The sequence below is a fragment of the Rhamphochromis longiceps genome, linkage group LG20 (assembly GCF_057381845.1).
Source record: "Rhamphochromis longiceps isolate RC_006_pf linkage group LG20, R_longiceps_female_GT1.1, whole genome shotgun sequence".
In the NCBI taxonomy this organism is placed as follows: Eukaryota; Metazoa; Chordata; class Actinopteri; order Cichliformes; family Cichlidae; genus Rhamphochromis; species Rhamphochromis longiceps.
The window spans coordinates 31454261-31481537 of NC_140576.1; the positions used below are offsets into that span (position 1 = coordinate 31454261).

General features: G+C 41.6%; 1 protein-coding gene across 2 annotated transcripts; it reads right to left on the reverse strand.

The window, feature by feature from the left end:
• Window positions 1-48: 48 nt before the first annotated feature.
• rapgef3 (Rap guanine nucleotide exchange factor (GEF) 3) lies at window positions 49-26714 on the reverse strand. Of its 2 annotated transcripts, XM_085393992.1 has the most exons (28): window positions 26619-26714; window positions 24384-24469; window positions 20011-20055; window positions 15852-15958; window positions 15651-15772; window positions 11560-11737; window positions 11324-11408; window positions 10939-10999; window positions 10518-10594; window positions 10267-10413; window positions 9993-10099; window positions 8807-8895; window positions 8629-8696; window positions 8258-8419; window positions 8061-8140; window positions 7929-7959; window positions 6550-6625; window positions 5438-5575; window positions 5123-5220; window positions 4254-4379; window positions 3308-3489; window positions 2016-2106; window positions 1857-1907; window positions 1657-1744; window positions 1508-1572; window positions 1349-1403; window positions 1108-1179; window positions 49-965 (listed from the first exon to the last, which is right to left on the reverse strand). In XM_085393992.1, exons 2-28 carry the CDS (start codon window positions 24444-24446, stop codon window positions 847-849), a joined length of 2583 nt encoding a protein of 860 aa, XP_085250118.1. In that variant the 5' UTR covers window positions 24447-24469; window positions 26619-26714; the 3' UTR covers window positions 49-846. The 2 variants fall into 2 exon arrangements, with proteins under 2 accessions (XP_085250118.1, XP_085250117.1); XM_085393991.1 differs by lacking the exons at window positions 24384-24469; window positions 26619-26714 and adding an exon at window positions 23209-23632.
• Between the last annotated feature and the right edge of the window lie 563 nt (window positions 26715-27277).

Below are 27277 nucleotides of genomic sequence, written 5' to 3' on the forward strand. Positions count from 1 at the left end.
GGAGAAAGCACTGGTTTCTTCATTTTGTTATTTACATGTCTTAGCCAGGACTTTCAAAAAGGTGTTGTAAATATTAATAAGATGGAGAATTGTGAATATCCTCACCCCATATTGGGGAGACCCTTTAATGTCAGGTGGAATGGGGGCTCTTTGAAGGTCAATTTTTACCTGTTACGGTTTGTACTTTAAATAAAATGATTCCTTTTTAAACATGTTTGTACTGTCATTAAATACACATTAGTGGGAAAATAATTTATTTAGAAAATAATATACGAAATTATGCATGTCAGTTAGTGCCAAACATGATCTGATACAATATATTTAATGTGAAAACACTTGTGCACTGACCTAAAGTGGTTAATTGTGGCACAGGTCTGTGTTCTTATGGCAGTTTTGTGGAAAAAACAATGTGATTCTTCCACAGACAGCAGTATAAAAAAACTTCACAAAATGAATTTTGACACCAAAGACAAGAATACTTCACTGTACATCATGTTGTAACATTTCCTTTTGAAGGGATCACTTGAAATGTTTAGACACCAGTGTGACATAAGGCTTTCTGAATAACCACAAGTCCTGTCAACACAGAGTCAGGGCCACTGGAGCTCATTTCTGTGCACAGAGCCCATTTTGACTGTCAATGTTTTGCTGTGCAGAAAGCTTCTCCAGTAATGTCCAAACTCCTTAAGTAACAATGAATTTCCATGGGATGCTACATCTCCAAAGGTCCAGTTCCCACCTCTAATTGAGATGAGTTTGGAGGTTTTATTCCGTTATACAGAGTTAATTTTTCGGCTGTGATTTTGCTTCAGTTTCACAGTCCTTGCACATTTTCAGTCATATTTCCTAGCAATCGATTGTTCTCGATAGCTGCGTAAGCTTGCGCTGGTTGTCAATCACCTTCAGGTTTTGGATATAGTGCCGGATGTTTGTGGAAGTCCGCAGAGGAAAGGCGTGATCTGAATCTAGAAAAGATTAAAATCATGCCTGAATCTGCATATGTTTAAGTTTTTGTACTTTTGTAGAAACAAGGTTAAACTGAACCTTCTATAGATCTTATGAAGAAAATATTAAAAACTGTCGAATGGCATTAGAGATGTGGCTTACATGTAGACAAGCGAGTAGCAGCGCCTTCCAGAAACATACGATCTGCCAGGCCTCTCTGTGGAGATGAAGGCACTGCAGAGGGAAAATAAAACATTATCTTACCCGATTTATGCACAAAACTGCATTGTATGTGTTTACTCCAACATGCTTGTGAATTACTTCCAACTTTTCCTGAATGCATACAGTCTCAAAGGTATGAAGTCAGTGGGCCCGATCATTTTGCTGCCAAACTATCACTTACCATAAGGTTGGCTTCTGCATCCTCGAACGATTTTCACTGTTTTGGCAAGCATTCGCTACGACAAGGTGAGAAAGGAAACTCTTCAAGTCAGTCTATACTGAGGATATGATTTGTAAGGAAACAATTACATAACAACATTTGAAAATAACTTTTCCATACCATTTTCTCAAAATTGACCAGTTTGTCTACGTAGTTTGCGTTTCCCTCATGGATAAACGTCATATCTAGATATAGGAAGGGACAGAAGTAATTAGTATCTTAATAATAAGGACTTGCCAGTGGATTTGCGATTTACTGGTGTCTGTTACCTTTCAGCAGCAGAGGCATGAAGGGAATGTAAGGAGGACTGAGTTTAGCTATAGCCAGTCTGTATGCCCTGTGGTTGCGTGAAGGGTCCTAAAAGAATAAGCGAGCATAGCACAATCAGACCATTAGAAACCTTAAAGAAAATCTATTGTTTAGGACATTTATAAAACTTATTCAAAGCTGAGTACATAGTATAATTTACCATGAGTCTCTCAAGAGAACAGTAAATCCTTTTTGTCTTGCTGGGTATTCTCTGTAACAGACCAGCAAAAGATTGCAAAGTCAATTTTAAAGTATTTGTTTAATAAGTGTGGCAGAACATTTATTATTATCATGCCTGCTGCCTCAAGGGGGCTCTCACCTCCCAGGTCTTGTAAAGCCTCTGAATTGCACTGTTGCTTAAGCCAAACATCACAGCAAAGAATGAATTTAGATTCTTCTGCTCCTTTAATCTGTGATGGAGAGGACACATGACTGTAAATAAAGTGCAGTCCTTGAAGTGGATGGATAAAGTTTAAGATGGGGGGACAAAAGTAAGTACAAAGGTCCTGCCCGGATACTCACAGTGAAAATACCTGTATGATTACAATATATGATATTAAGCAGGATATTAATGTTTACTGTATCAATTTCTTTTTTTGGTATAAGACCATGCTAATTCTTCTAAATGTATACTATATACAAAAAAAGTATTGGGCCGCACCTCAGTGGATAAAAAATGAGTTGGCCTGGATCTTTTAGTTTCAAAGAATGAAAACCTTAATGCTTCTGCTTTTCAATGGTTCGAATGTTGTGGTAACAGTTTGGTGAAAACCTGTTTCTGTTCCTGCACGACTGTGCTCCACTGCACAAAGCAATGTGCACATATTTCACACATTTCTCTGTGAACCATAAATAATAATAATAATGGATTGGATTTATATAGCGCTTTTCAAGGCACCCAAAGCGCTTTACAATGCCACTATTCATTCACTCTCACATTCATACACTGGTGGAGGCAAGCTACAGTTGTAGCCACAGCTGCCCTGGGGCAGACTGACAGAAGCGAGGCTGCCATATCGCGCCATCGGCCCCTCTGGCCAACACCAGTAGGCAAGTAGGGTAAAGTGTCTTGCCCAGGGACACAACGACCAGGACAGAGAGCCCGGGGATCGAACCGGCGACCTTCCGGTTACAGATGCGATTCCCAACCCCCTGAGCCACGGTCGCCCGTGGCCAAACGTTTGCACCAAACCATCTGAGGTTTCAATCAACAAGTCTAAACTATGAGTTGCTTACTGGTAAAGTAGATGCACCTATGGTATGACTCTGAAAGTCGTAGATGACTTCCTTGTTGTGTCATTACATTAAAATGTGACATTGACCTTGAAGCTGACGTCACTGAGATTTAAACTGAGATTTGATTTATAGTAGATGCACCTATGGCATGAATCTCAAAATCCTACATTGCGTCATTCTTGAGTTATCGCAACCATAAACTTGACTGTCCACACCGCCCACCCGGTAAGGTGATGACAACACCCCATCGGCCTTTTAGGGCCGGGAAAAAGGCAAGACATGCGTGAGGTCAGTAGGTTTCACTGTTGAGATGCTTATTTGTTCAGTGGCCAACCTGCTTTGGCTAAATGTATGGTTTATGCAATTAATTCTTACACTGAAGCGATCTTGATAAACTTCTTGAGCAGCATAGCACGTTTCACGAGGTCTTCACATAGGCACAGCTCAGTCAGTACCCAGTGCTGCACCTCATTAAAGCGACGCACAAACCGCTCTAGGTTAGCCGTGATGGCTCCAGGGAATTTGTGGCGCCCAAAAATGTAGTAGACCAGCTCCACCTGGAGAGACACAGACAATGAGTCACAACCACTGGCATAATTTAAACACACCGTGAAACAAGCAGACAGGAAGTCTTTTGCAGGTATCTTTTGTTTCTTTAGAAATGTGAGGCATGCAGGAAATGACCCAAATAATCTGATGGCAGAGATGATACTGGTAGATAAAAGGCGGTAAAGTTTGAGAGTCATGCAAAGTTCTTTGTTGCACGAATGCTACTTTGAGCTTTGGTTATGTATGTCAGTGAGCAAATAAACAGCTATGGGCGTAGTGGCCATGAGATACAAAACACAACTACAAAGGGAAATCCACAACATTTAGAAAATGCAACAAAAACAACAATTCAGAGAAAAACAAAAACAAATGCAGAACACTTCAGAACATGCATAAAGAATGTACAACAGGCAAATACACTGTTGAGAAACAAAAAGGCTTCAAAACCAAAAAGGAAATGCTGTTATAGGTTCCCTCGCCACCAAAACAGTCTTCTCCTTCCTGCATGGTTCTTTCTTCTTTCTCACTCCCGTCAGGCTGTGTTTGCTCAAAGGGGATTACCAGATCATTGTGTATCACTCTCTAATGTTGTAGGGCTTTTATCTTACAATATAAAGTACACAGAAATAGCAATTTTTGTAAAATATGCTATATAAATCAAATTCAATACAATTAAAGTTAATTACTAGTTAATACTCTAGTGTTCTGAAGCAGTTTTGAAGCAGTTGATTGGTAAAATCAAACGAAACATCAATCATAGCCGCCAAGTTACCTCGTGCATGGCAGTGAACAACTCCCAGTCATAATTGGTGAGCTCACTGGCAATGTCTTTAGAAGACATCTGTTCAAGGACGTCAGCGCTTCCTTGCTCTGGACCCTGCTGCTCCTTTAGAGGTGTCTGACAGAGAGAGAGACGGCGCAGTGGCAGAGAGAATGAAAATCATCAGGAACAATGTTGTTCAGGTGAACATTTAATGACTCGCCTTATAGTTGGGGATGCTGCTTTCAACAAAACCATAATATGAAAAACCATAATAAACAACAAACATATTTAGAATATATCCCGTGAGTTAAATCCCCTCCTCATTTTCTATGAAATAGAATAGGATGATATTAATCGTTACTAGTTCATGACCATGCTACAGTACTTTATGGTGAAACTTGGCTGTGAGATGAAAATGACATGAGGCTTTTATTAGGTGTTGCAGGTACATAAATGCAAAATATAGGTTGTTTTAGGTTTGGCTGCTAGGTAGTTGCTATGAAACATAATAATATTGTGTATGATTCAGCTTTTGTGGCTATAAATGAGATGTTACTGTTACAAAATTAAATGATAGGATGTTTTCATAGGTGCTGTACATGCGTAAATGCAGAAAACAGATCCTTTTAGCCTGTTGATAGTTGGTTGCTAGGCAACATCATAATGTCTGCCATAGATAACAACCGGCAGCAATATCTGATGTAGATAAAGGACATAGGATGTACCTGTCTTCCAAGTCTGGTTGCTCAACCCCTGATTGTGTAGGAGGAGTTGGTGGACAGACAGACAACGAGTTCATGTATTTTAATAAGTGTGTTTTAATAAACTAAATAGACCAAAAAATGGTAAAGAAGTTATGGAAGAAAACAAATCCTCACCAGTTGTTCCACTTCGCTGATTGTGCAGATGAACAGTCTCTCGTTGAGTCCCAGGGCGGTGTAGACTGCAGTAGCATCCAGCTTTAGCTGAGCTCTTTCTGTGCGCAGTCATAGGAAACAGAGTAATTTTCACCGTAATTAAAAAAAAAGGAGAGCATTTGAAATTCTGTGAACACGACATAGGTTTGATGACAAACAGAATTACTCATCTGTTAGTACATTAGTCTAGCAATCTACAAAAAACTGATTATTTTAATGAAAAATAAGTGTTGGTTCTAGAAAACAAAACAAAAACATATGACTAATGCCTCCCACCTCCTGTGGAGTTCATTTTGATGAGGACATGATCTTCTCCAGCTTTTCCTAATGCTGACATTATCTCCTGTACAGATGTATTCACCGGCAGCATCGGAGTGAGAGGTTTGTTGTCTGGCCTGTAGATCTCATACAACACTAAATCAGAAGAGGACAGAAAATAAAATGTCACATCATGCTAATTTGGTGATTCATTTAAAGACTAATGGTGCCTGTTAAGTTACTGGATACTGAGATTGTTGTCCTTTATTGACATATTGCGTGACACACACGTCACAAGCACTGATTCTAAACCCTTTTCCCAACATCTGTCATCATGGCCATTCACGTGTTCATTTAAACTAACTCTAACCTGGATATGGACTTCAGCTTAGCATTTAAAACATTTTTGACTAGTTTTACTATTCCATCAATCAATCAATTTTCCTGTAGACTCCTGGTGGAGCATAGGGCTGCAACAACACCACGCCAACGGACTGTTCTGGGGCGTTCTCTTCAGCTGGGTTCACGTCATTCAGGCGGCCAGTCCAGTGCTTGCCTTGTGAAGTTGTCGGACGGTTTTCGGAGTGTGTGACCTATCCAGCCCCATTTTCTCTACTTGATGCCTTGACCGACCAGATTCTGGCTGCTTCTCTTCCACAGGTCTGTGTTCGAGATCTTCTCAGGCCATCTGATGTTAAGGATGTGTCGCAAGCACTTGCTGATGAAAATCTGTATCTGTATCTCGGACCCATACAGGAGGACTGCTTTCACATTGGTGCTGAAGATGCGGATCTTGCCACGCTTTCTATTCCATACTGCTATTTAATGCATATAGTGACCAAGTTGAACTTTATATTCAGTATTTTTAGTGAACATTAAACATGAACATCTAGCAAAACTGTTTATACTGTTTAGCTATATTTCAGACACAAATTTGGCCAGGTTTGATTTTGAAGTTGTTGGTAAAGATAGATGTAAAAGTTTATGTATGATGTTTGTATGATTTGCCATCAATTTCAGGTCGTTTCCTTTTTTCATTTATTTAAATATCCCCCACTAGACTTCTATCCTTATTATGGGGATTTGGTTTTCTTGATTATTATCAGCTGTAGTGTTTGAGCTTTACTCACCTTTATCATGTGCTCTGATTGGTTGAACCCTCCCAACTGACTCCTCAAAGTTTGAAAACCAATCAAACTGGTGGTTCTGCCAATAATATAAAAGGCGACTCAGTGACACTTCAGCGACATTAAACTCTCTAATGGCAGTAGAAAGACATTTCTTACACTCTGTCACACTTTTTGGCAAACATCCCAAAGGGTTTAAGCTCCAGTAGGACTTGTAGTATAAAGAAAAACTTTCATTTTGGCCTTTAGCCTCTGTCAGGGTTATCAAAAATATACTGCAGATACAACTTTAAATAGAACACATTTTAAGTAGAGAGTTTAAGTAGAAAAGACAAGCTGTGATATATGTCTGGTATACATATCCATCAATCCACTCAAATGTGTATTTTTGGGGAGGAAATTTTATTTTTAGTAGAAAATTATTCAGCATACATATTCACCAATAGATATAAGGCCAACTGGGCCTTATACCTTATGAGCCCCCCCTCAAAATAAATTAAATATGTCATGGCTGTGTCCAGGCAGGGATAGAGGACCCAAATGTAGACTCGAAAAGGGCAGATGTGAGCTTTAACAGCTTTATTGCTGGACACAAACTGAACTAAACCGAGAGATACAAACATAAGCTAAACCGGTAAGGGAGACAGAACACACAGCTAGAGTGAGGGTACCATGCGACGACGAGCAGTAGAAGACACGGACACTAAATACACACACTTGGTAACAAGGAAGTGGTGCACAGGAGGGCGACACACCTGAATCTAATTGCTCAAGGGAAGCAAGACAGAATACACTAACCTGAGACACGGACCCTCAAAGTAAAACAGGAAACACACAGACAGACCCTCCAGACACAGACTCAGACACACGATACTGACTAGACAGGAAAGGTGGGACCGCGGCAGGTAAACAGAGGGTGCACTGAGTACAGGGACATGAGGAGCACAGGAACCAAAACCTAAAGAACTTGAAATGCAAAACAGAAATCAAACCCTGATATATATGAACCAAGATGAAACCAAAGACTAATAAAAAATAACAATACAAAATCCAAAACACTGGGTCACTGACCCAGGACTGTGACAAAATATGGTAAAGGATAAAAAACTGGTTTAAAACCATAGAAAACATACTATTTAAAAAGTGCTCAAATATGATCCAGTTAAGGAATACCTTAAGGAGTTGCTACTGTAAGAGAATTTTCTTGGACATGATATCTCTGAAAAAGGGCCAATTTTCTTTACTTAATGGGTTGTTCCTCATACTACAAGAGTTGCTGGAGCTTCAGCCTCTTAAGACATCTGCTCTTCTCCATGCACCTTTGAAGTAGGCGAAGTTGTGCCAGAAACCTGTACTTTGTGTCCACACACTCAATAACTTACCCTGCTCAGTGACTGATAGCCATTCTCCAACCTGAAAAAGTATAGAAGAATTAAAGTGTTAAATAGTATGCGAAGAATATCTATGACTTGTGAATTGTTAAGAAATATGAAACATGATCTGATAGTGCGTACACTTTTGTCCTCCTCCTTTCTCTGAAGTCCTTCAGCACGTTGAACAGTTGTGAATTCGGTGCCATATCTTTCTTTAATCTCTGTTTCAACCCAACAACATTAAAATAAAATGATTGATGAAAAAAACATACTGACACAAAAATCACACAGTGATATGTTTAAAATTTTAATTTATGACTTTGGGGCTGAGATCTCACCTCCAGAAAGTCCAAGGCAATAGGGTCTTCTTTCAGGTGAAGGCCAAACAGTGCCACCCACTGGCCAACCAACTTTACTACTTTCTGCTTAATGTTGAGAACATAGGCAGTCTTCTCCTGCTCTGAGCCCTCAGCAAGCTGTGCCTGGTAAGTGCAATGTTGGTTAAGGGTATAACACATAAGACCTTAATTACAAAATAAAAACAACATTAACTATAACAATTTATTCTGGTAATAAAATGCACTGAGAATTCCATTATATTACAAAAATACACTATAATACAGCTTTGTTTGACTACAGTAATTCTCATAAACAACACTAGCTTCACTGTTGTCAGTATAAATGACACTGTAGGATATTGGTGCTGTAGTGCAGGACAGAGCTGGCTGGAGGGCATGAAGACTTTGTGGGTGAGCAGGAAGTCACTCACACAAGAAGCTGCAGGGACACAATCATCACCATAATACAGTGATTACAAAGTAACTGACTTGGTCTGAACATTTTTTTCAACAACAGAAAACAGGTATCTGTAATCTTAACAGTGTCACCTATAGCATCATTTCCATTACACTCCAACTTTATTGTTTCCAGTAGGTGTTCCAAGATTTTCTCAGGTGTTCCTGACATAACTGTGTACCTGCAAAAAGCAAGACAGAAAAAAAAACAAAGAATAACTTTCAAAACCTTGTGTTTGCCTTACATTGATCCACATAAATAAAGCAATAAATTAATTAAAAAGTATTTGTTGTGTAAATGTTGACTTGTTATCTCCTCAAAAAGAAGAAGCACAAAAAGTCTCTTGACGTAATCATTGCATAGTTTGTCTAGCAGACTGTGTTTACAACACTTTGAAAGTTCTTAGCTGTATATCACAGCCGCGTAGACAATAGCGCTCTGTCTGTTTCAGATCATAGCTTTACTGTGTTTGCTTAAAACACTTCACCTTCCAGCACATCTCTAATTTCCACACCCCTCTTTCGCTCATGATGCTTTTACATGACGCTACCTCATGTTATTAACTTTTGTGTACTCTCTCACATACTTTGTTATGTTCTTGTCTATTTATGCTCTCCTCTTTTCCTCTTTTCTTTCCCTCACCCCTCCACAGCCAGCTGATTGCTGCCCCTCCCTGAGCATAGTTCTGCTGGAGGTCTGTTTCTGTTAAAACTAAGTTATTCTTCTCCATAATCACAAAGTGCTTGCTCATGGGGGATCGTCTGATTGCTGGGTTTTCTCTCCAACATCAAAGGATCTCTACAATGCAATATAAAGTGCCTTGAACTGTTTTGAATTGATTGCTATATTAATCAAATTCAATTCAAAACTTTGAGAACACAAAAAGGGACTGAATGTTCAGAGAATAAATGTTCTTTTCAATTGTGTAGATTTACAAGTAAAGAGAAGAAAGTGGTTTAAACGTAATCTAAATAAGAGTCCTGCATCAACTTAATTGACCTTCATACTTGATAAAGTGGTTCAAGACTGATAACACGTCACTCAGAAAGGCAGGGTTAAAGTCCGCCTATTATGTGAGTGTTAGGTAATACTCCATTAATAAACGGTTAACCACATCTTTAAAAAAAATTTATGTAATCATCACTTATTGTGATGCAGTGTTTGTATTAGAGCCATGCATTATCAGCCCACACCCAGGCAAAGCGTCTTCATGATCATAAACCTACTTGTAAATTAACTGCAGTATTTTATAGAAGTTAGTAGGTCAGAGTCGCTTACTTGCTGCTGTTCCCTGCTCCTCCTTGTTCAGTCGAGTCTGCACTCTTTTCCAACACCAGCACAGTCTTTCCGTGCTCTTCCAGTCGCACTGTATTAGCCTCCACGTCCTGAAGGACAGAGAAGGATGACAACCAGTTTGAAAAGTTATTTGAAAATTTGCGTGAATCTCACATCTCTTAAATTGTCACATGGGGCTACATGTGTTCAGTAAGCACCCGATGTCTGACAGACAACTTCTGGTGATAAAAATGCAGTAAGAGGAAATCCAACAAACCTTGAGGATCCTTATGAAGTCCTGTTTATCAACACGAAGGAAATGACAATTGTCCTCTCGCAAGATGATGGTGGCGGCTCGAGGTTGCTCATTTAGCAAAGCTAGTTGCCCAAAATCCTCACCTTCATGTAGAGTAGTCACCAGACCCTATATGCACACAATACTCTGAGCTATACAGCATACTTGAAATCAATTGCAACGTGTTTTATTAGAGACAGTGGGTTTTATTAATTTGGAACCACTGGCTTTACCTTGCCGTGCGTGATCACATTTACAGAGCCTTTCCAGATGATGTACCAAGAGGTTCCTTTATCCCCTTGACTGAACACTATATTGAAAAACAAGCAGAAAGAAACCACATCAGTCAGTCATATGTCTTTCTAACCATTACAACTCCTAGAAGATCACACCTTGAGAGCACCTTCCTTAAAAGTACTTTGTTAAATATGGCTTTAACATTAAAGAAATGGGTAGGATTGAAGAGAAAAAAGACCTGATGATCTTCTTATCCACAGTAAACAAAGAAATTAATTATAACATTAGACGGTCTGAATAGTCTTAATCTTATTTTCTGGAAACAATGAATGTTTCACAGAAAAAGATGCTATTTTCTGTGCATAAGAACCGTATTATCGTGTGATTCAGCAACACAATGAAGCTGTGTAAACTCACAGACTGTTCCAGCTTTGGCATGTGATTCAAAGACCAGCACTGCTGCCAGCTCCTTACGCACCTACAGGCACAGCAGGACAAGAACAGACAGAAGCGCACTGATACCTTTTGCTATCATTGTTGTAAATGGGTTTTTCTTGATTTTCACTTTCATATTTCCAGTGTATTTTTAACATTTCTTTCATGTGGCATAAAATACAAAAGAAAAATATTATGGTTGATGTATGCAAGTAGAATAGTGTCTTTTAAAAAAAATATATTTTAATAAAATATATCAGATCAAATCCATGGTTAACTATCACGAAAACTTGATAACAGTTCACATTAAAAAAAAAATCAATATGTAGAGCCTTTAAAAATGTTAGGGGAGTTTATAGAGACTGACTGAAGAGGAGAGATGAGCGGCAGCTTTGACGTGGAGCAGCTCCTCGTAGATAACCTCCAAGTCCTCGGGACTCCTCTGACTGGGGCTGTAAAAAAAAAAGGAAAGAAGAAGAACATAATAAGCCAAACAAAACAAAATACAGTAACTTTGCTAGCACCTTGAACTTGTTGTAAGAAGCTTTCTGACAATACAGGTTATCATGAGGAAATGCTCATGTAACAACTAAACAAACTGACCATTTACGTAGAATCATAGTGAGCAGAGCATCAGGACCAAGCTGAGACAGCAGAGACAGAGCTTCCCCTAGTTCATCCTCTGAATCCTTCTCATTCAATATGTGGTTAAGTCCAAACTGGGAGTCTTGGAAGCGATAGAACTGTGTGTCCTTGTCGAGGAAATTCAACTCGTGTTTCACTTTGATTGAGACAAAACACAGAAGAGAAAATAAAACCCTTAAAATGAAATGCAAGAATGCGGTTAGACAACTCCAACACACACGTTGCTTTAGAAACAACAACGAGGCAGATGAGTAAATTTTTAGATAAGTTTTATGCCGGTCATTTATAAAACTTTAGATATATGGAAATAAATGCAAATGCTTTCTGAGTGAGTTCCTTCATTTGATGATGAAGCATTTCTGTCCTGATTGGAGTGGTCTCTTCCAGGAAGACAGTGTCTCATCCAAAGAGCTTAAGTGGTTAGTGAACACTTGACTGACTGAAATAACAACGCAAAACAAATGTCATGGTAGACTCGGTCACCAGATTTCAAGATACTCGAGCATGTCTGGGACATTTCTAAGTGCTACCAAAAGCATTATCATCAGAATACATGAAAAGTAATTTGTTTGGACATTATTCCACATTCATCTACAGTTCACAAGAAGCCCTAAATTCACCCAACACATGACAAGTATCCTTCCTATTTTTCATCAAAATACTAAATTCTTCCCCTCCTTGAATCGCTACCTTATCGTGGTGGAGGGGTTTGTGTGTCACAGGGATCCCAGGGGCTATGTTGTCTGGGGGCTTTTGCCCCCTGGTAGGGTCTCCCATGGCAAATTGGCCCTGGGTGAGGGACCAGACAAAGAGCGATTCATAAGACCCTTATGAAAAGGACATCGAGGGAACAGTTTACCCTGCCCGGGATAGGGTTACCGGGGCCCCGCCCTGGAGCCAGGCCCGGGGAGGGTGCCCGAGGGCGAGCGTCTGGTGGCCGGGCCTTAGTCCATGGGGCCCGGCCGGGCACAGCCCGAAGAGGAGACATGGGCCCATCCTCCCGCAGGCCCACCACCCGCAGGAGGCGCCATAGGGGTCGGGTGCATTGTGTGCCGGGTGGCGGCCAGGAGCGGAGGCCCTGGCGGACTGACCCCCGGCTGCCAAGACTGGCAATAGGGACATGGAATGTCACCTCTCTGGTGGGGAAGGAGCCTGAGTTAGTGCGTGAGGTTGAGAGGTACCGGCTAGATATAGTCGGGCTCACCTCTACACATGGCTTGGGCTCTGGAACCAGTCTCCTGGAGAGGGGCTGGACTCTGTCTCAGTCTGGAGTTGCCCCTGGTGAGAGGCGGCGGGCTGGGGTGGGTATCCTAATATCCCCTCGGCTTGCTGCCGGTACGTTGGGGTTTTTCCCGGTGGACGAGAGGGTTTGTTCCCTGTGCCTTAGGGTCGGGGAACGGGTCCTGACTGTCATCTGCGCTTATGCGCCGAGTGGCAGTTCAGAGTACCCAGCCTTCTTAGAGTCCCTGGGGGGGGTGCTGGAGGGTGCTCCACCTGGAGACTCTGTTGTCCTGCTGGGAGACTTCAATGCTCACGTGGGTAACGACAGCGAGACCTGGAGGGGCGTGATTGGGAGGAACGGCCTCCCTGATCTGAACCCGAGCGGTGCTCTGTTATTGGACTTCTGTGCTAATCACAGTTTGGCCATAACGAACACCCTGTTCGAACATAAGAGTGTCCATAAGTGCACGTGGCACCAGGATGCTCTAGGCCGTAGGTCGATGATCGATTTTGTAATCGTATCAGCAGACCTGCGACCATATGTTCTGGACACTCGGGTAAAGAGAGGGGCTGAGCTGTCAACTGATCACCACCTGGTGGTGAGTTGGATCAGGTGGCGGGGGAAGACGCTGGACAGACCTGGTGCACCTAAACGCGTAGTGAGGGTGTGCTGGGAACGTCTAGCAGAGGCCCCAGTCCGCGAGATCTTCAACGCACACCTCCGGCAGAGCTTCAACAGCATTCCGAGGGAGACTGGGGACATTGAGTCCGAATGGACCATGTTCAGCGTCTCCATTGCCGAAGCTGCTGCATTGAGCTGCGGCCGCAAGGTGGTTGGTGCCTGCCGTGGTGGTAATCCCCGAACCAAATGGTGGACACCAGAGGTGAAGGGAGCCACCAGGCTGAAGAAGGAGTCCTATCGGGCTTGGTTAGCCTGTGGGACTCCGGAGGCAGCCGACAGGTATCGACAGGCCAAGCGGAATGCGGCTCGGGCAGTGGCTGAAGCAAAAACTCGGGTGTGGGAGGAGTTCGGAGAGGCCATGGAAAAAGACTTTCGGGCTGCCTCGAAGAGATTCTGGCAAACCGTCAGACGTCTCAGGAGGGGAAAGCGGTGCTCTACCTGCACTGTGTATAGTGCTGGCGGAGCGCTGCTGACGTCGACTGAGAAAATTGTCAGGCGGTGGAAGGAATACTTCGAGGACCTCCTTAATCCCACTGACACGTCTTCCGAGGAGGAAGCAGAGTCTGGGGATGAGGGGAATGACCCGCCAATTTCCGGGGGCGAGGTCACTGAGGCAGTTAAACAACTCCTTGGTGGCAGAGCCCCTGGTGTTAATGAGGTCCGCCCCGAGTTCCTGAAGGCTCTGGACGTTGTAGGGCTGTCCTGGTTGACACGCCTCTGCAATGTTGCGTGGAGATCAGGGGCAGTACCTGTGGACTGGCAGACCGGGGTGGTGGTCCCCATCTTCAAGAAAGGGGACCGGAGGGTGTGTTCCAACTACAGGGGGATCACACTCCTCAGCCTCCCTGGGAAAGTCTATGCCAGGGTGCTGGAAAGGAGAGTTCGTCCGTTAGTCGAACCTCGGATACAGGAGGAACAATGCGGTTTTCGTCCTGGTCGCGGAACACTGGACCAGCTCTTTATCCTCTCCAGGATACTTGAGGGTGCATGGGAGTTTGCCCAACCAGTCTACATGTGTTTTGTGGACTTGGAGAAGGCATTCGACCGTGTCCCTCGGGGTGTCCTGTGGGAGGTGTTGCGAGAATATGGGGTGTCTGGCCCATTGCTACGGGCCATTCGATCCCTATACAACCGTCGCAAGAGCTTGGTTCGCATTGCCGGCAATAAGTCGGACTCGTTCCCGGTGGGTGATGGGCTCCGCCAGGGCTGCCCTTTGTCTCCGGTTCTGTTCATAATTTTTATGGACAGGATTTCTAGGCGCAGCCAAGTGGCGGAGGGCTTTCGCTTTGGTGGCCTCAGAATCTCATCTCTGATTTTTGCAGATGATGTGGTTCTGTTGGCTTCATCGGGTGAGGGCCTCCAGCTCGCACTGGAGCGGTTCGCAGCCGAGTGTGAAGCAGCGGGAATGAGGATCAGCACCTCCAAATCTGAGGCCATGGTTCTCAGCCAGAAAAGGGTGGAGTGCCCACTCCGGGTCGGGGATGAGTTCCTGCCCCAAGTGGAGGAGTTCAAGTATCTCGGGGTCTTGTTCGCGAGTGATGGGAGAAGGGAGCCGGAGATCGACAGACGGATTGGGGCTGCAGCTGCAGTAATGCGGACGCTGCACCGGTCCGTCGTGGTGAAGAGGGAGCTGAATGTAAAAGCGAAGCTCTCAATTTACCGGTCGATCTACGTCCCTACCCTCACCTATGGCCACGAGCTGTGGGTAGTGACCGAAAGAACGAGATCGCGGATACAAGCGGCCTCTCCCTTAGAGATAGGGTGAGAAGTTCGGCCATCCGGGAGGGGCTCAGAGTAGAGCAGCTGCTGCTCCACATCGAAAGGAGCCAGCTGAGGTGGTTCGGGCATCTGACAAGGATGCCCCCTGGGCGCCTCCTGGGTGAGGTGTTCCAGGCATGTCCCACCGGGAGGAGGACCCGGGGCAGACCCAGGACACGCTGGAGAGATTATATCTCTCGGCTGGCCTGGGAACGCCTTGGTATTCCCCCGGATAAGCTGGAGGAGGTGGCTGGGGAGAGGGAGGTCTGGGCCTCTTTGCTTAGGCTGCTGCCCCCGCGACCCGGCCCCGGACAAAGCGGATGAAAATGGATGGATGGATGGATGGATGGATACTAAATTCTTCAAAAGTTAGCTCTTCAGTTCTTACCATGGAGAAGTATTCCCTCATCCACTAAGACCTGCCATATTCCCACTGCCTGACTTCTTGATTGGAGGCCTTCATTTTGGGTCATCAGCCAGTCAACAAGGTCCTTACCGGAGCAACATTGCCTATGAGAGAAATTTGCATGTAATTAAGAGACACTGTTACTTTTAATCATGAACTAAAGCACATCGCCAGAATAGGTACCTGTATGTTTTGAGGTGATGCTTTCTATCTCGGATCAGACCAGGGTTCTTCTCAATCATGACACTATATACTGATCTGGCTGCCTTCACCACGCGATCTGAGAGAAACTTGATAAACATGAAAGATAGGTGAAGTTAGCAAATACAGCAAAGTTACTGTATTAGGTGAAGTGTTTTTTATAAACACAATTTCTGCCAATTTTTGGGTTGGTGAAAGGCCGAAGTCAGCAAAAGAAACGAGTGTTTGTGAAAGTGAGGAAGACAATTTCCCCCTCAGTTTTGAACAATGTTGTGTGTGGAGACTTCTGTAGGTGTTGGAGTGTAATGGAGAGTTTGTGGGGGTTGCACAGAGGTGAAAAGGTGTTAAAGATGCAAACTTAAATGCTCTGAAACTTCACTGACTTTCCAGCTTCTGACTCTGGCCAGCACAGAGCAACAACAAACTGTATGACAACTCTGAACTAGTTTCCCTTTAACCTGCTTTGATGTCCCCACCACTCATTCTCAACAGCACACCTACACACACACACACACACACACACACACACACACACACACACACACACACACACACACACACAGTCCTGTTTTCATATCTTAGTGGGGACATCCCATTGACATAATGCTTTCCATAGCCGCCTACCCTAACCCTAACCATCAAAAATGAATGGCTGAACCTAACCATAACCTAATTGTAACTCTGACACTAAAACCACATTTTGAGTCTCAAAAATGCCTTTAAACTCATGGGGACAGGCATTTTGTCCCTATAAGGGTTGTTATGGGGACAAACAGACCACACACACACAAACACACACCCAGACACACACACACACACACACACCATAATATAAAGGGTTGCATTAACCTAGACCATAACTTTAACCTAAACCCAAATCTTCAAATTTAGTGAGATTATGGGGGCTTTCTTTTTGTCCCTATAGTCCCAACAATATTGGTAATACAAATACACATAGCTGCACATAACACACTGAGGTCAGGCTTAAACTCACAAAGACCTGCACACAAGGGTGCACAACCTGCCAGCCACTCATGCAGAGGCAAAGCTTACGTAACAAGAATGTACTTTGTTTGTGGCTGAAATTCAGCTCTCCAATTTTAGACCTTCTCATGCTTTATGCTTTGTATTTTGAACATAAAAGAATTGATTTAAACTACCACCCAACGATATTTACTGTCTCAATGACTGACAGTCGCACAAACTTTAATTCTGCGCCTCCCTGGTTGACTCCCACAGGTCTTGTGATTACATGCTTGACACAGGCTGTGGATTTTCCCCTAGACACTGTTGTTTGTCTAAGGTGGTGACCTGGAGATTCACACAAAATCCAACACGGATTACTTCCTATATTCTTTTCTTAAGAATGCAATGCAAAGAAGCCAGCAACAGAAACTACTTTCTGTCTCCTGTAGGTTTCTGCAATTCATTCAGGATGTAAAAACACCTACTGTTTGACTTATCTGCTGACATCATGCCTCGATGACTCCAACACAGCCCCTGGTTTTCCCTATTTAAAGTGGGCCATAACACATCCTTGGTAAATCCAAGTTCACACAAAGTTGTTAATTCAAATTTAAAATTGCAATTAACAGCTGCGGGCACAGTGTACACTTTAACCTATCGCCCTGACACTGGACTCTTCCCAGACCTGACATCAACAGAGTAAATGCGTCCTGAGGCCTCTGCTGTGCCCTGCTGAAGTTAGTGTGTCGTGAGGTCACTTGTATTCCCAGAGGCCCATTTTCCCATGGGGCTCCTGCAGTCACATTCTCATGCCTGTCAACTCCCAACTTATTTTCTTGATGAGGCGACTTTCCATTACCTAACTCATTCCTTACAAAAACAACATCAAAAGCCATACATCACTGTGAGCCCTCTGCTGCTGACTATATGTGGTTGAGTCTGCTTCCTGAACTAGGCCATCTAATCCCATTATCTGAGAACTACAACACACATGTAACTGTTTCTAGTGAGTGAAATTAAAGAGCAAACATTTTTCCCACAGGTGTGCCAGTCAGTGACACAGAGTACAACACACACTCAGCCCGTGCATACACAGCAAAATCTCCAGTGTTAAATTAACACTGGAGAGTGTCTATATGGGTCCACACCTCTGAGTGTTAAATACAACACTGTTGAGTGTTAAATTAACACTTTTGACAGTGTTATATGTTTAAAAGTAACCTAGTCAGTTTTGAAGATTAACAATGGCTAACACTGAGCAGTGCTGATTTTCTAACACTGGAAAATAACTCAAAATGTTAGAAATATTCCAGTGATGTATATGCCATCTATAACAGTTGGACAGGCGGCCATAATATATTCATGACAGGGCACTATACTGTTGTTTAGGTAATTTTAAAGTCAGGAACCTACATTATTAGGTGATTTATGACTGAATATGTATAGTATAATACTCACGTGATCCATACTAGATCATACTCAAATTGTCAAGGAAATGATTCTAATCTGTGATTATAAATTACTACAGCCAATTTTTGCAGGACCAGGCAAAGAACAGCTGTTCTACAGGTTGTACAGTTTACTCAAACATGCTAGATGCTTGAGAAAAGCTTGTAATTGTCTTTATCACAGCTCAATTGGATTATCTTTTCTCTGTCTTATCCTTTTTGACTTAAATCTGATGGTGACTAAAACCATTAGTCATGCTCTTTTAAAATGTTTAATTTCATGCCTTTGTCTCATTCAGTGGAATATTGATGAGTGCAGCATTCACTGCATGTCTCCTTTGTAGGCGAGACATTTCTCTACTTTCTCTTTGACCTCAGTGGGCTGTGTTGTGTGAGAAGCACAGAGTGAGTTGACAAGCAGCTTCATCTTTGGGCTGATTTTTACCCCTCTCTTTCTCTGTGAGAAAAAACAACAACGCCACACTTCTTCAGCAAACATATATACCACAAACATGGGTAAAAATGTACGGTAAAAAAAAAAAAAGCTTTTCAGAGATTACAGACAGATTTCCGTTTCCATTTCATGTTTGAATTGGAAAATGTTGGAGCACAATCAAACCTTGCTTATTAAAAACACCAATCCTGTACAGTGCTATCATAATGTATGATGCTCACTACTGACTTTTAGAATCGGGAGCAAACATTTGCTAAGCAACAATAACAAAAAAAACCCCCAATGAGGTTAGCAACACATGTCTCCTGCAGATTCAGTTGCTCTGTCCTCCCTCTGTGTCTTTACAAACCCGAAAATATTCACAGGGTTGATTATTTACCCACATGGAAAAGATATATATAAATCTTATAAAGTTTGTATCTGTCTTGTGTGAAACTTGTATTAAAAGCAGATATAAGATCCCTTGAAAAATTACATAAATGAAACTTGTATGTTTTGGATACTTATGAAAACAATATATGAAAGTAATGAGAAAGTGGCCACTTTCATGAGTAAATCATATAAGCCTTATATGATTCACTATATGAAGTAGGCCACATCTTATGCAAGTCTTTTATAAGTTTTTACTATTTCTTTTCCATATGGGTAGGAGTTGAAAGATGCACTCTCTGTACTGCTTTCTACCTTTTCTGTCGCAGGGAGACCACTGAACCTAAACAGAAGCCACTTTCCCTGTCAATTCTTCTTATCAGGGTTTTAAAGGTTCACTACTTGGCATGCTGTTGAAGAAGCTGAGATAAAGCAACATGAGGGGCCTGGACTGAGTTAGGTAGGACTCAGGAGAGTGGGGAGGGTCAATTTATTGTGGGCCTTGGAGTGCTCTTTAGACTCCTTATGACTGCTTGCCCCTGCAAGGAATGTGTTTTTTTAAAACTCGGTTGAGTAGTAATGCAGGATATTATAAACAACAAAAGAACAAGTTCAGCAGTTTGAGAGGATGCAAGCTCTGCAACTCTGAATTATACTGGAGGTCAGTAAAACTAAAGCCACCAGTGCAGTGAAACTTGTCAAAGGCTAACTAGAGTTTAATCAGCTAATTAGTGATAACCAACAATAGATCTCACATGTGCTTAAATTATCTTTCAGGACAGGGGTGAAGGTGTTTACACTCTGCTTTAAATCTTACCTCTGCTCTCACATTGTGGTTCTCCTTATGGTCAGAGTGAGAGTCTCAAAGCACCACTGAAATGCTGTTAAATGTTGGCACACATACCTGCTTCATAGTGTCCTTTGAATTCAGAGCCTCTGGCAGTGGAGTCTGGGAGAAACAGAAAGACATACTTTATACCCAGTGAACCGTTTCTCCATATCTAAAACCTCTAAAATAAAGAAAATAAATTGCTCGGGAGCAGCATTCCACAGGAACTAGCTGGGCTGGTTGTTGATGACAATCTTGTTGTAGCTAGTCTGAAAAAAACACAACCAAGCTGGACCATCGAGAAACGGAAAATTGTTTTCTTTTCTTTGGTATGAAGGTCACTACAGATGCATTATCTCAACCTGTGATGTGCCATTGTCTCCAACATGGTGTGGGTGGTTGTCAAGTGTGTGTAATGAAGTGGGAGGAAAGAGTATTTAGACCTCGGCAACAGAAGGTACATGGTTAAACTCTTTGAATTTCATTAAAACAAATATTTGCTTTAAACTACAGACTATCCTTTCATGTAAAAAGTAATTGAACCTGAATATTTAAAGATTAATACTGAAGCAGCTGCCACAGGTAAACAATATTGATGATTTTTCATTACACTCTTGAAATGCTCACTTAAAAGAGTCAAATCATTGCTATCTCTAACGTCCTACCATGTAAAAATATTCAACATTCCCACGTTTGTACTTTGACCCAAGTCAGACTTCCCCTTTGTTGCTTAGATTTTATGTTTTTATGACCATCTTGCGGCTGTTGTTGTCTGTCTGTATTCCCAAGGTAATTGGGTTCAGTGTAACTAATTGAAAATATAAAGGACACACTACGTTTCAACTTGCCTCACAGTTCTAATAATTTACTAGTGTCACTTTAACACAAATCTCTCTCTTTCTACTGAATTGATGGATTGTAAGAGTTGTAACAAAACAAAAAAAGGTAAATATGCAGAGCACTCACGTGACATAGAAGACATGTAAACAAACAGTAGCTGATGTGATTCTTCACATCGGAGATAGACATCGGTTTCTCTGCTTCTACTGCACACACACTTTGTGGCATGTTTTATTTGGCCTGCTGTACAGGCAGCTACATCATGTGATATTAGCCTGAATGGACCACAATTTAGCTTGTAACCCAATTGCCACTGAATGGCAGTAACTCCATGAAACATTATGCATAGCATAGCTAATTTATGAGCCAATCAAAACAAACGTGCCTCGTAAGTTAAAAACATGTGGAGAACATTTCAATATCTGTTCGACAGACACACTTAGGAACCCTTATGTATGTGAGGTATTTTTTCTGCATTGTGTCCATGTGTCAGCACTGGTATGCAGGAGCAAGAAGTCCAGGAGGGATGCTGCAAATGATGACAGAAAAATGAGCTCAGCTGTGCTCTTATCTGCCTCATGTGCTCAGAGAAAGAATTAGCTTAACCTTCAGGGCTTATTACTAATAACACACGACAATGAATAGAAAGATTGGATATCACTCTACTGCCAAACAACTAAACAGCTTTGAGTAAAACCAAATACAGCATACAGGCTTGCTATTACCTGTTACAGAGTCAGATTCCACTAATGTGCTGGCATAGCACAAACAATATTTGAAATGCACAATGCACAATGTGAATGCATGCATTTGTCAATTTTGCATTTAGGATGATTTAGCATGTTTTCAAGTTCTGTAATTTGTCAGCTGTAAGATATCCCTCGGTTTTATCCGGTTCAGCGATACTTCTGACGTTCAAAAAAAGATTGATACTTTTATACTTCTAGATTAATGTGTTGTGCATCATAGTGTTATGGTAAAAAAATCCAAAGCAATTGTTGCTGTTCATGCAGAACTTTTAACTAGTTCACGGAAGTATGACATTGATATTTGGCTGGTAAAAGCAGGTAGTTTGGGACACAGTCTCTGCACGTTATCTTTGGCCCCCTGATAGTTAAAAATCAGGTAAATTTAGGAGACTTTCAGCGCTGTTATGTGTCTTCCTGTGACCTGGCAACCGAAACCTCCCTCATTTTGCATTCTTCTACAAACTCTTCTGTAAACTGAGCAAGGGTGTTTCAGGGAACGTGAACAATAAACAATGCACTATTTATAACCCGAGGTAAATAATAATAATGAAATATGCTTTGTTACCTTCCTGTGTCACCACAGCCAACTGCTACAACAATAGAGGAACCTGCTTCAGTCTACTTGGAAGCGTTCCTGAATATCTACAAAATGCAGAGACTCCAGCTGATTTACATAGTTAAGGCTGAGCTAATTTTATTTATTCTGTATATGACTAAAACAGCTGCTTAAATGGATGACATTCCATCTATTTTCCTGGAATCAACTGATGATAGGTTTTCAAAAACTAAGACAGTGGCAAGAAATGCTACCGCAGTCAGCCACAACCAAAAGAGAAGGGTTCACACTCCTTGGTCTGTTTAATAGCCAAAACATCAACATCAATAACAATGAAAACAAGCTATAATAATAATTCAGAGGGAATTTTGAAAAGTTGGACTCATGAAAATGCTGATGTCAATTAATTTGCTCTAACTAACTAATTTGTAGGCTTGTTAGCTGCAATTGTTTCTGCTGTGGTTTCTATAATGAGGCTAGTATACAGAGAAAGTAAGGCTGGGAAAACTAGTAAATAGAGCAGGAAAGGCAGCATAGTGACATCAAATAAACAGAGAAGTGCCACAAAACTGGGCTGTACTCAGTTACATGCACTGTTCACACAACCACACATTTTGCTCCCAGATCTTCAGAAATGTTCTGTCACTTTTCCATCTTTCCTATTTCAGCACCAAATCTCGAAGCTTACTTGCAACGTAAAGGATACTTTTAGGGCCTTTTAGGCAACATGTGTCAGACATTTAGGAGATACCAATTTGCATACCAAATTATGATTACAGTCTTTTACCCTCGCAGTAGCTCTACCAGCAGTGATTTCATATGAACTAAAGCAAGAAAGCAAATGACATCTTGGAAGCCCTATTTTGTGCCAACACCTCAAATTTATAAGCTTTTTATGTTATTTTATTTTTTCTTAATGAACGCTAAGCCTTTAAGTCACGTTACTTTGGAAATGAACGGATCAATATAAAAAGACAGTGAATTATGATGTCATCGTAGTCATCATTCTCATCTCTTCTTATCCGCATATTGTGACACCATGCAGTAAAAGCAATTCTTGCTTATGTTCCATGAAATATTCCGCAGTCGTTTCGCTTAAGTAAATGTATAAATATTAAAGAGGCATACCCAGCTGATGCCCCGTATTGTCTGTTTTTCCACCGAGCAGCGGTCCGGGAACACTTGGTAATTGTGAGTCCGAAAGAGATGCATCTTGTTTCGGATCAAAACAACCGACAAACAAGTTTCCCAGTCAGAAGATCTGCAGCTCGGCAGCTCTACACATTATTCACGGCACAGTAATCTGGATAGCCCCGTCTCACACTCATTACTGCACAGCGGCGACTCAACACGGCGACAATGTGAACTCATAACTCCGCATTTTGTCCTCCTAGTAATTCCAGGCAGGTCCTGCATCAAACTCAGATCTTGCTGCCTCATTGAGGTCGAGTCGTGTACTGTTCAGCCATCCCTCGCGGCACAGGCGCACTGTTGCTGCGTTGCGTGTGTGCGCTCTTTGGCTTTTCACAAGAAACTGCATCAGAGAGACTGCCTCTTCTGGCAGTTTTACCACCTAATTAAAAACGGCGTTTGACGTATTTAGCTTGACCTCGTGTGCATGTAGAACCTTAACAATTTGTCCTTCTGTTAAAACACGTCAGCGAGTAGACAAATATGATGTGTATATTTCAACTCAAATTCATTCTTGAATGCTAGAGATGAAATTTTCAAAGATGTCAAACCTTACTCAAGTCTTAGTCAAACAAGTAATTTGCTAAAAATGTGCACCCTTTCTGTAAAATAACTGGCTTATTTGTTACAAATTTGCATCATTTCTTGGCTGAACTGTTAAAAAAAAATGGGTGAATCCACACAAACATTGGGGTCAGGGGTATTAAAGGAGGTATAATGTTGCATGAAGGTACTATATAATAAAGTTTGTTTAGTACAGTAGTTCAGGAAAACACACAAGCTGCAGCACGTTGTATAGACCACACACTTATCAGGTTATCCAGCTGCCTGGCTCAACTGGGCCTGTAGGCAGAGATAAACTGCTTCAAGGGCAGAAAGTAATTTAGGTTTGAGGACAACACTTAATGCGTTTATGCAGTTCTAGTTCACAGGTGTTTTTCCTTTGGTGTTGAAGTGTTATGTACCCATTAAAGCTTTATGAAATCATAAAATTCATAACAGGTGTTCAGTTTTGAATGGATTTTTCAATATTTCTTCCTGTGATTCAAACCTTACACCTGTAGTTCACACTTTTGGCTTTTTGTGTTCGTTTATAGATGCAGGTGACTTACGTCCCCCAACTCTGGTGTACGCCGCCTTGGTGGAAAACTGCTGTTTCTGACGTAGTTCTCCATCAAGAAAACAGCTTGAACAAAATCTGTGTGAAGAAAAAACAGCACAATGATTTTATTCTTTAACAGTCGAGAAAGTAAAATGGGAAGGTAGCGTTTTCCCTTGTCAGTTAATAGCAAAACAAGCAGATGTAAATTTGCAACGTCTTACATAAGGACAAGGAGACCCTTCTAAAAACTTAATTTCCCATGTTCTGTTATAACAGGATCATGTCTGTGTGCTGCAGGCTGGAAAAGTTATGCAAGAATTGTTTAAATCCCAGCTATTGTTCTAGTGCAGGGCAGCCCTTCCTGTACTGACCTCAGTGTCTGAGTCACTTTGCCAAACCTTTCCACAACACACACTGACCAGAGCATCCATGTTTTCCATGCTTGGCTGCAATTTGAGCTGTGTGTTCAAACCGCCTCTTTTGTATGTTTTTATTAAAAGCTCAGCACCTGTTGCTGACCTTTACTGTAGACATTACTGCTTCCATCTTGGAACCCTGTTACATAATCGTGTGGTAAGTGAACGGTGGCTCTTGGAGTACAGAAAACTGTACTTTAAAAGGTACCGTGAGGCACATTTGCTGCAAATGTTCAAAAGAATAATGATTTCTTACCATGTTTAGACCTCCTTCGAGTCATGACAACAGTCACAATTGTCTCAAAATCCAATCTTAAAAGTAGCCAAGCAATCAAACCCAACCAAACAGAAATTACCGCTGAAGTTTAGTCGATAAATTTTGTGTTCTCTGACTAAACTGTGTGTTTCTCTGTGTCTTGAAAATGGCTCACAGGGGCTCTCTGATGCCACATAAAGAATGTTCACAACCAAGGAATCCGGTTTTCCTTCTTATGACCTCCTGGGGGAATTTAAATACAATAGTTTAGCTGATAAGGAAGAGCATATTGCTACAGTCTGGTTGATAGCATCTGAAAAAGTGACTGTCTTGATTGTCTTCTGTAAATAGCAACATATTACTGGGAAAACATTCTTTCAGGGGATTGATGTTTTGCACCAAATATCAAAAGACCTAAGCTGCACTTAGACTATGATCAGCTTTCACCCTGAAAATCCTAAAAATTCAGCAGTGGCGATTGCTTTCTGGCCCAGGGATTGAAATCAAATCTTATTAACTCGTTTGGAGATTTAGGTGACCTTGTTTTAGCTCCAGAGAATATAACCAGCAAAAAGCTCCAAGTTTCAAGGTAGACTGAATTTAGACTGTTGACACCTTGAACTCTTATGGACCCAGGTCTGCATTGCGTATCACATTCCAGGCTGGCACTTTGAAAATAAATGCTGCCCCCTATTGATGATGCACATGCCCTGCAAAGCAATTCACAGGGTATTTAGAAATTGAGCAACTCGCTGATCAGTTTCTTATAAAGAATGCTCAAAATGAAACAAAAAAAAAAAAAATGCAAGCATTAGTTATAGAATGTTATAGACTTAATTTTATTACAGCATCAAACTATAATGGATTGTTTTATGTGCAGCGCTTCTCTCTGTGTTTCTATCTCTAAAGTTGTATTTATTTGTGTGCGTGTGTTTCTATTTAGATCCTTCGGGAATGGGAGTGGGATTTCCTGCAACACACCCATGGAATGTACTTTGCCAGTAGTCTTTGTTGTGACTGTCTAGTGTCTCTCCATACACACACACACACATAAACACACACATGTCCGTGCACATACACACATTTTCCTTCCTTTATCCAAGCCAGTTAGCAGTGACAGGGAAATACGTGTTTGATCTGTTTGACCTTATGGTCTATTGAGGGCTGAAGCAGAAAGCAGAGCACACATAAGCAAAGACATTAAAGCAGTTGGAGACAATATTTCTGCACCCACTGCAACACTTTCACATTTGTCAACCACGTTCTTTCACTTCTAATCCCCGCTGTGCAGTCACATGTTGACATTTACATTACCGACTTAGTTTCAAATACTAAAAAGTAACAATTTAAATATATTATTTGGAGAAAAACTAGAATTTGAACACCTGTGATGGAAAAGTGCCTTTATAGACTGAAATTATCCTTAAAACCCTGTCAGACAAATCAGCAGGGGCTTTGTAAAGCACAAGATATTATGATTAAAATAGACATATAATATTCATTAATTAGCACAACAAACCAAATGGTCTGCCACAATTCCACACAATCCTTTCCTCTGCAATCAGTAACTCACCAATGTCGCAGTCTTATAAGATTCTTCAGTTTGATTACTTCAGTTCTTTAATTTGTCTGCTTTCCTTTTCTAGCCTTCGCTTCTATCATATGTCTCTCAGTCAGGGTACTTTATGTGAGTTACGGGGAGTGCTACTGGACACAGCTTCCTGTGTCTTTCTGATTGGTCCTGAAAAGAGTGCCCGGGGGCATGGGCTTAGTACAGCACTGATACATGGCAATGTATGTGAGAATATGAAGACAGAATTTGAATCTAAGCAATGTGAATTGCAGTTCATCAGAACTAGGTTATGTGGTTTTCTTGTTTAACAGTCTCGACTGTAGACGAGCTGCAGACAACCACAGGAAATCTATGAGGCTCAGCTTCTGAGAAAAAAAGTCAGTACGCTTTACTATACATCCTTATCACTGTTCCATTCATAGTGAGATTATAAATACATTATGTTTTTCCATGGGAAAACTGCTTCATGCCTGCCACTGTTAGCCAGGAGCCATGATTTACTTTGAATACAGTCTTTGGTGTTATTCTTTTCTGTGTGCAGCTGCATTAACACATGTCCATTTGTGCAGGAAAATACTGTGATATATTTGTCTGACCTTATGACCACATAAACATTTGACATTTTACTCATAAACTTCTAATGCATTAAACAGAAAGAA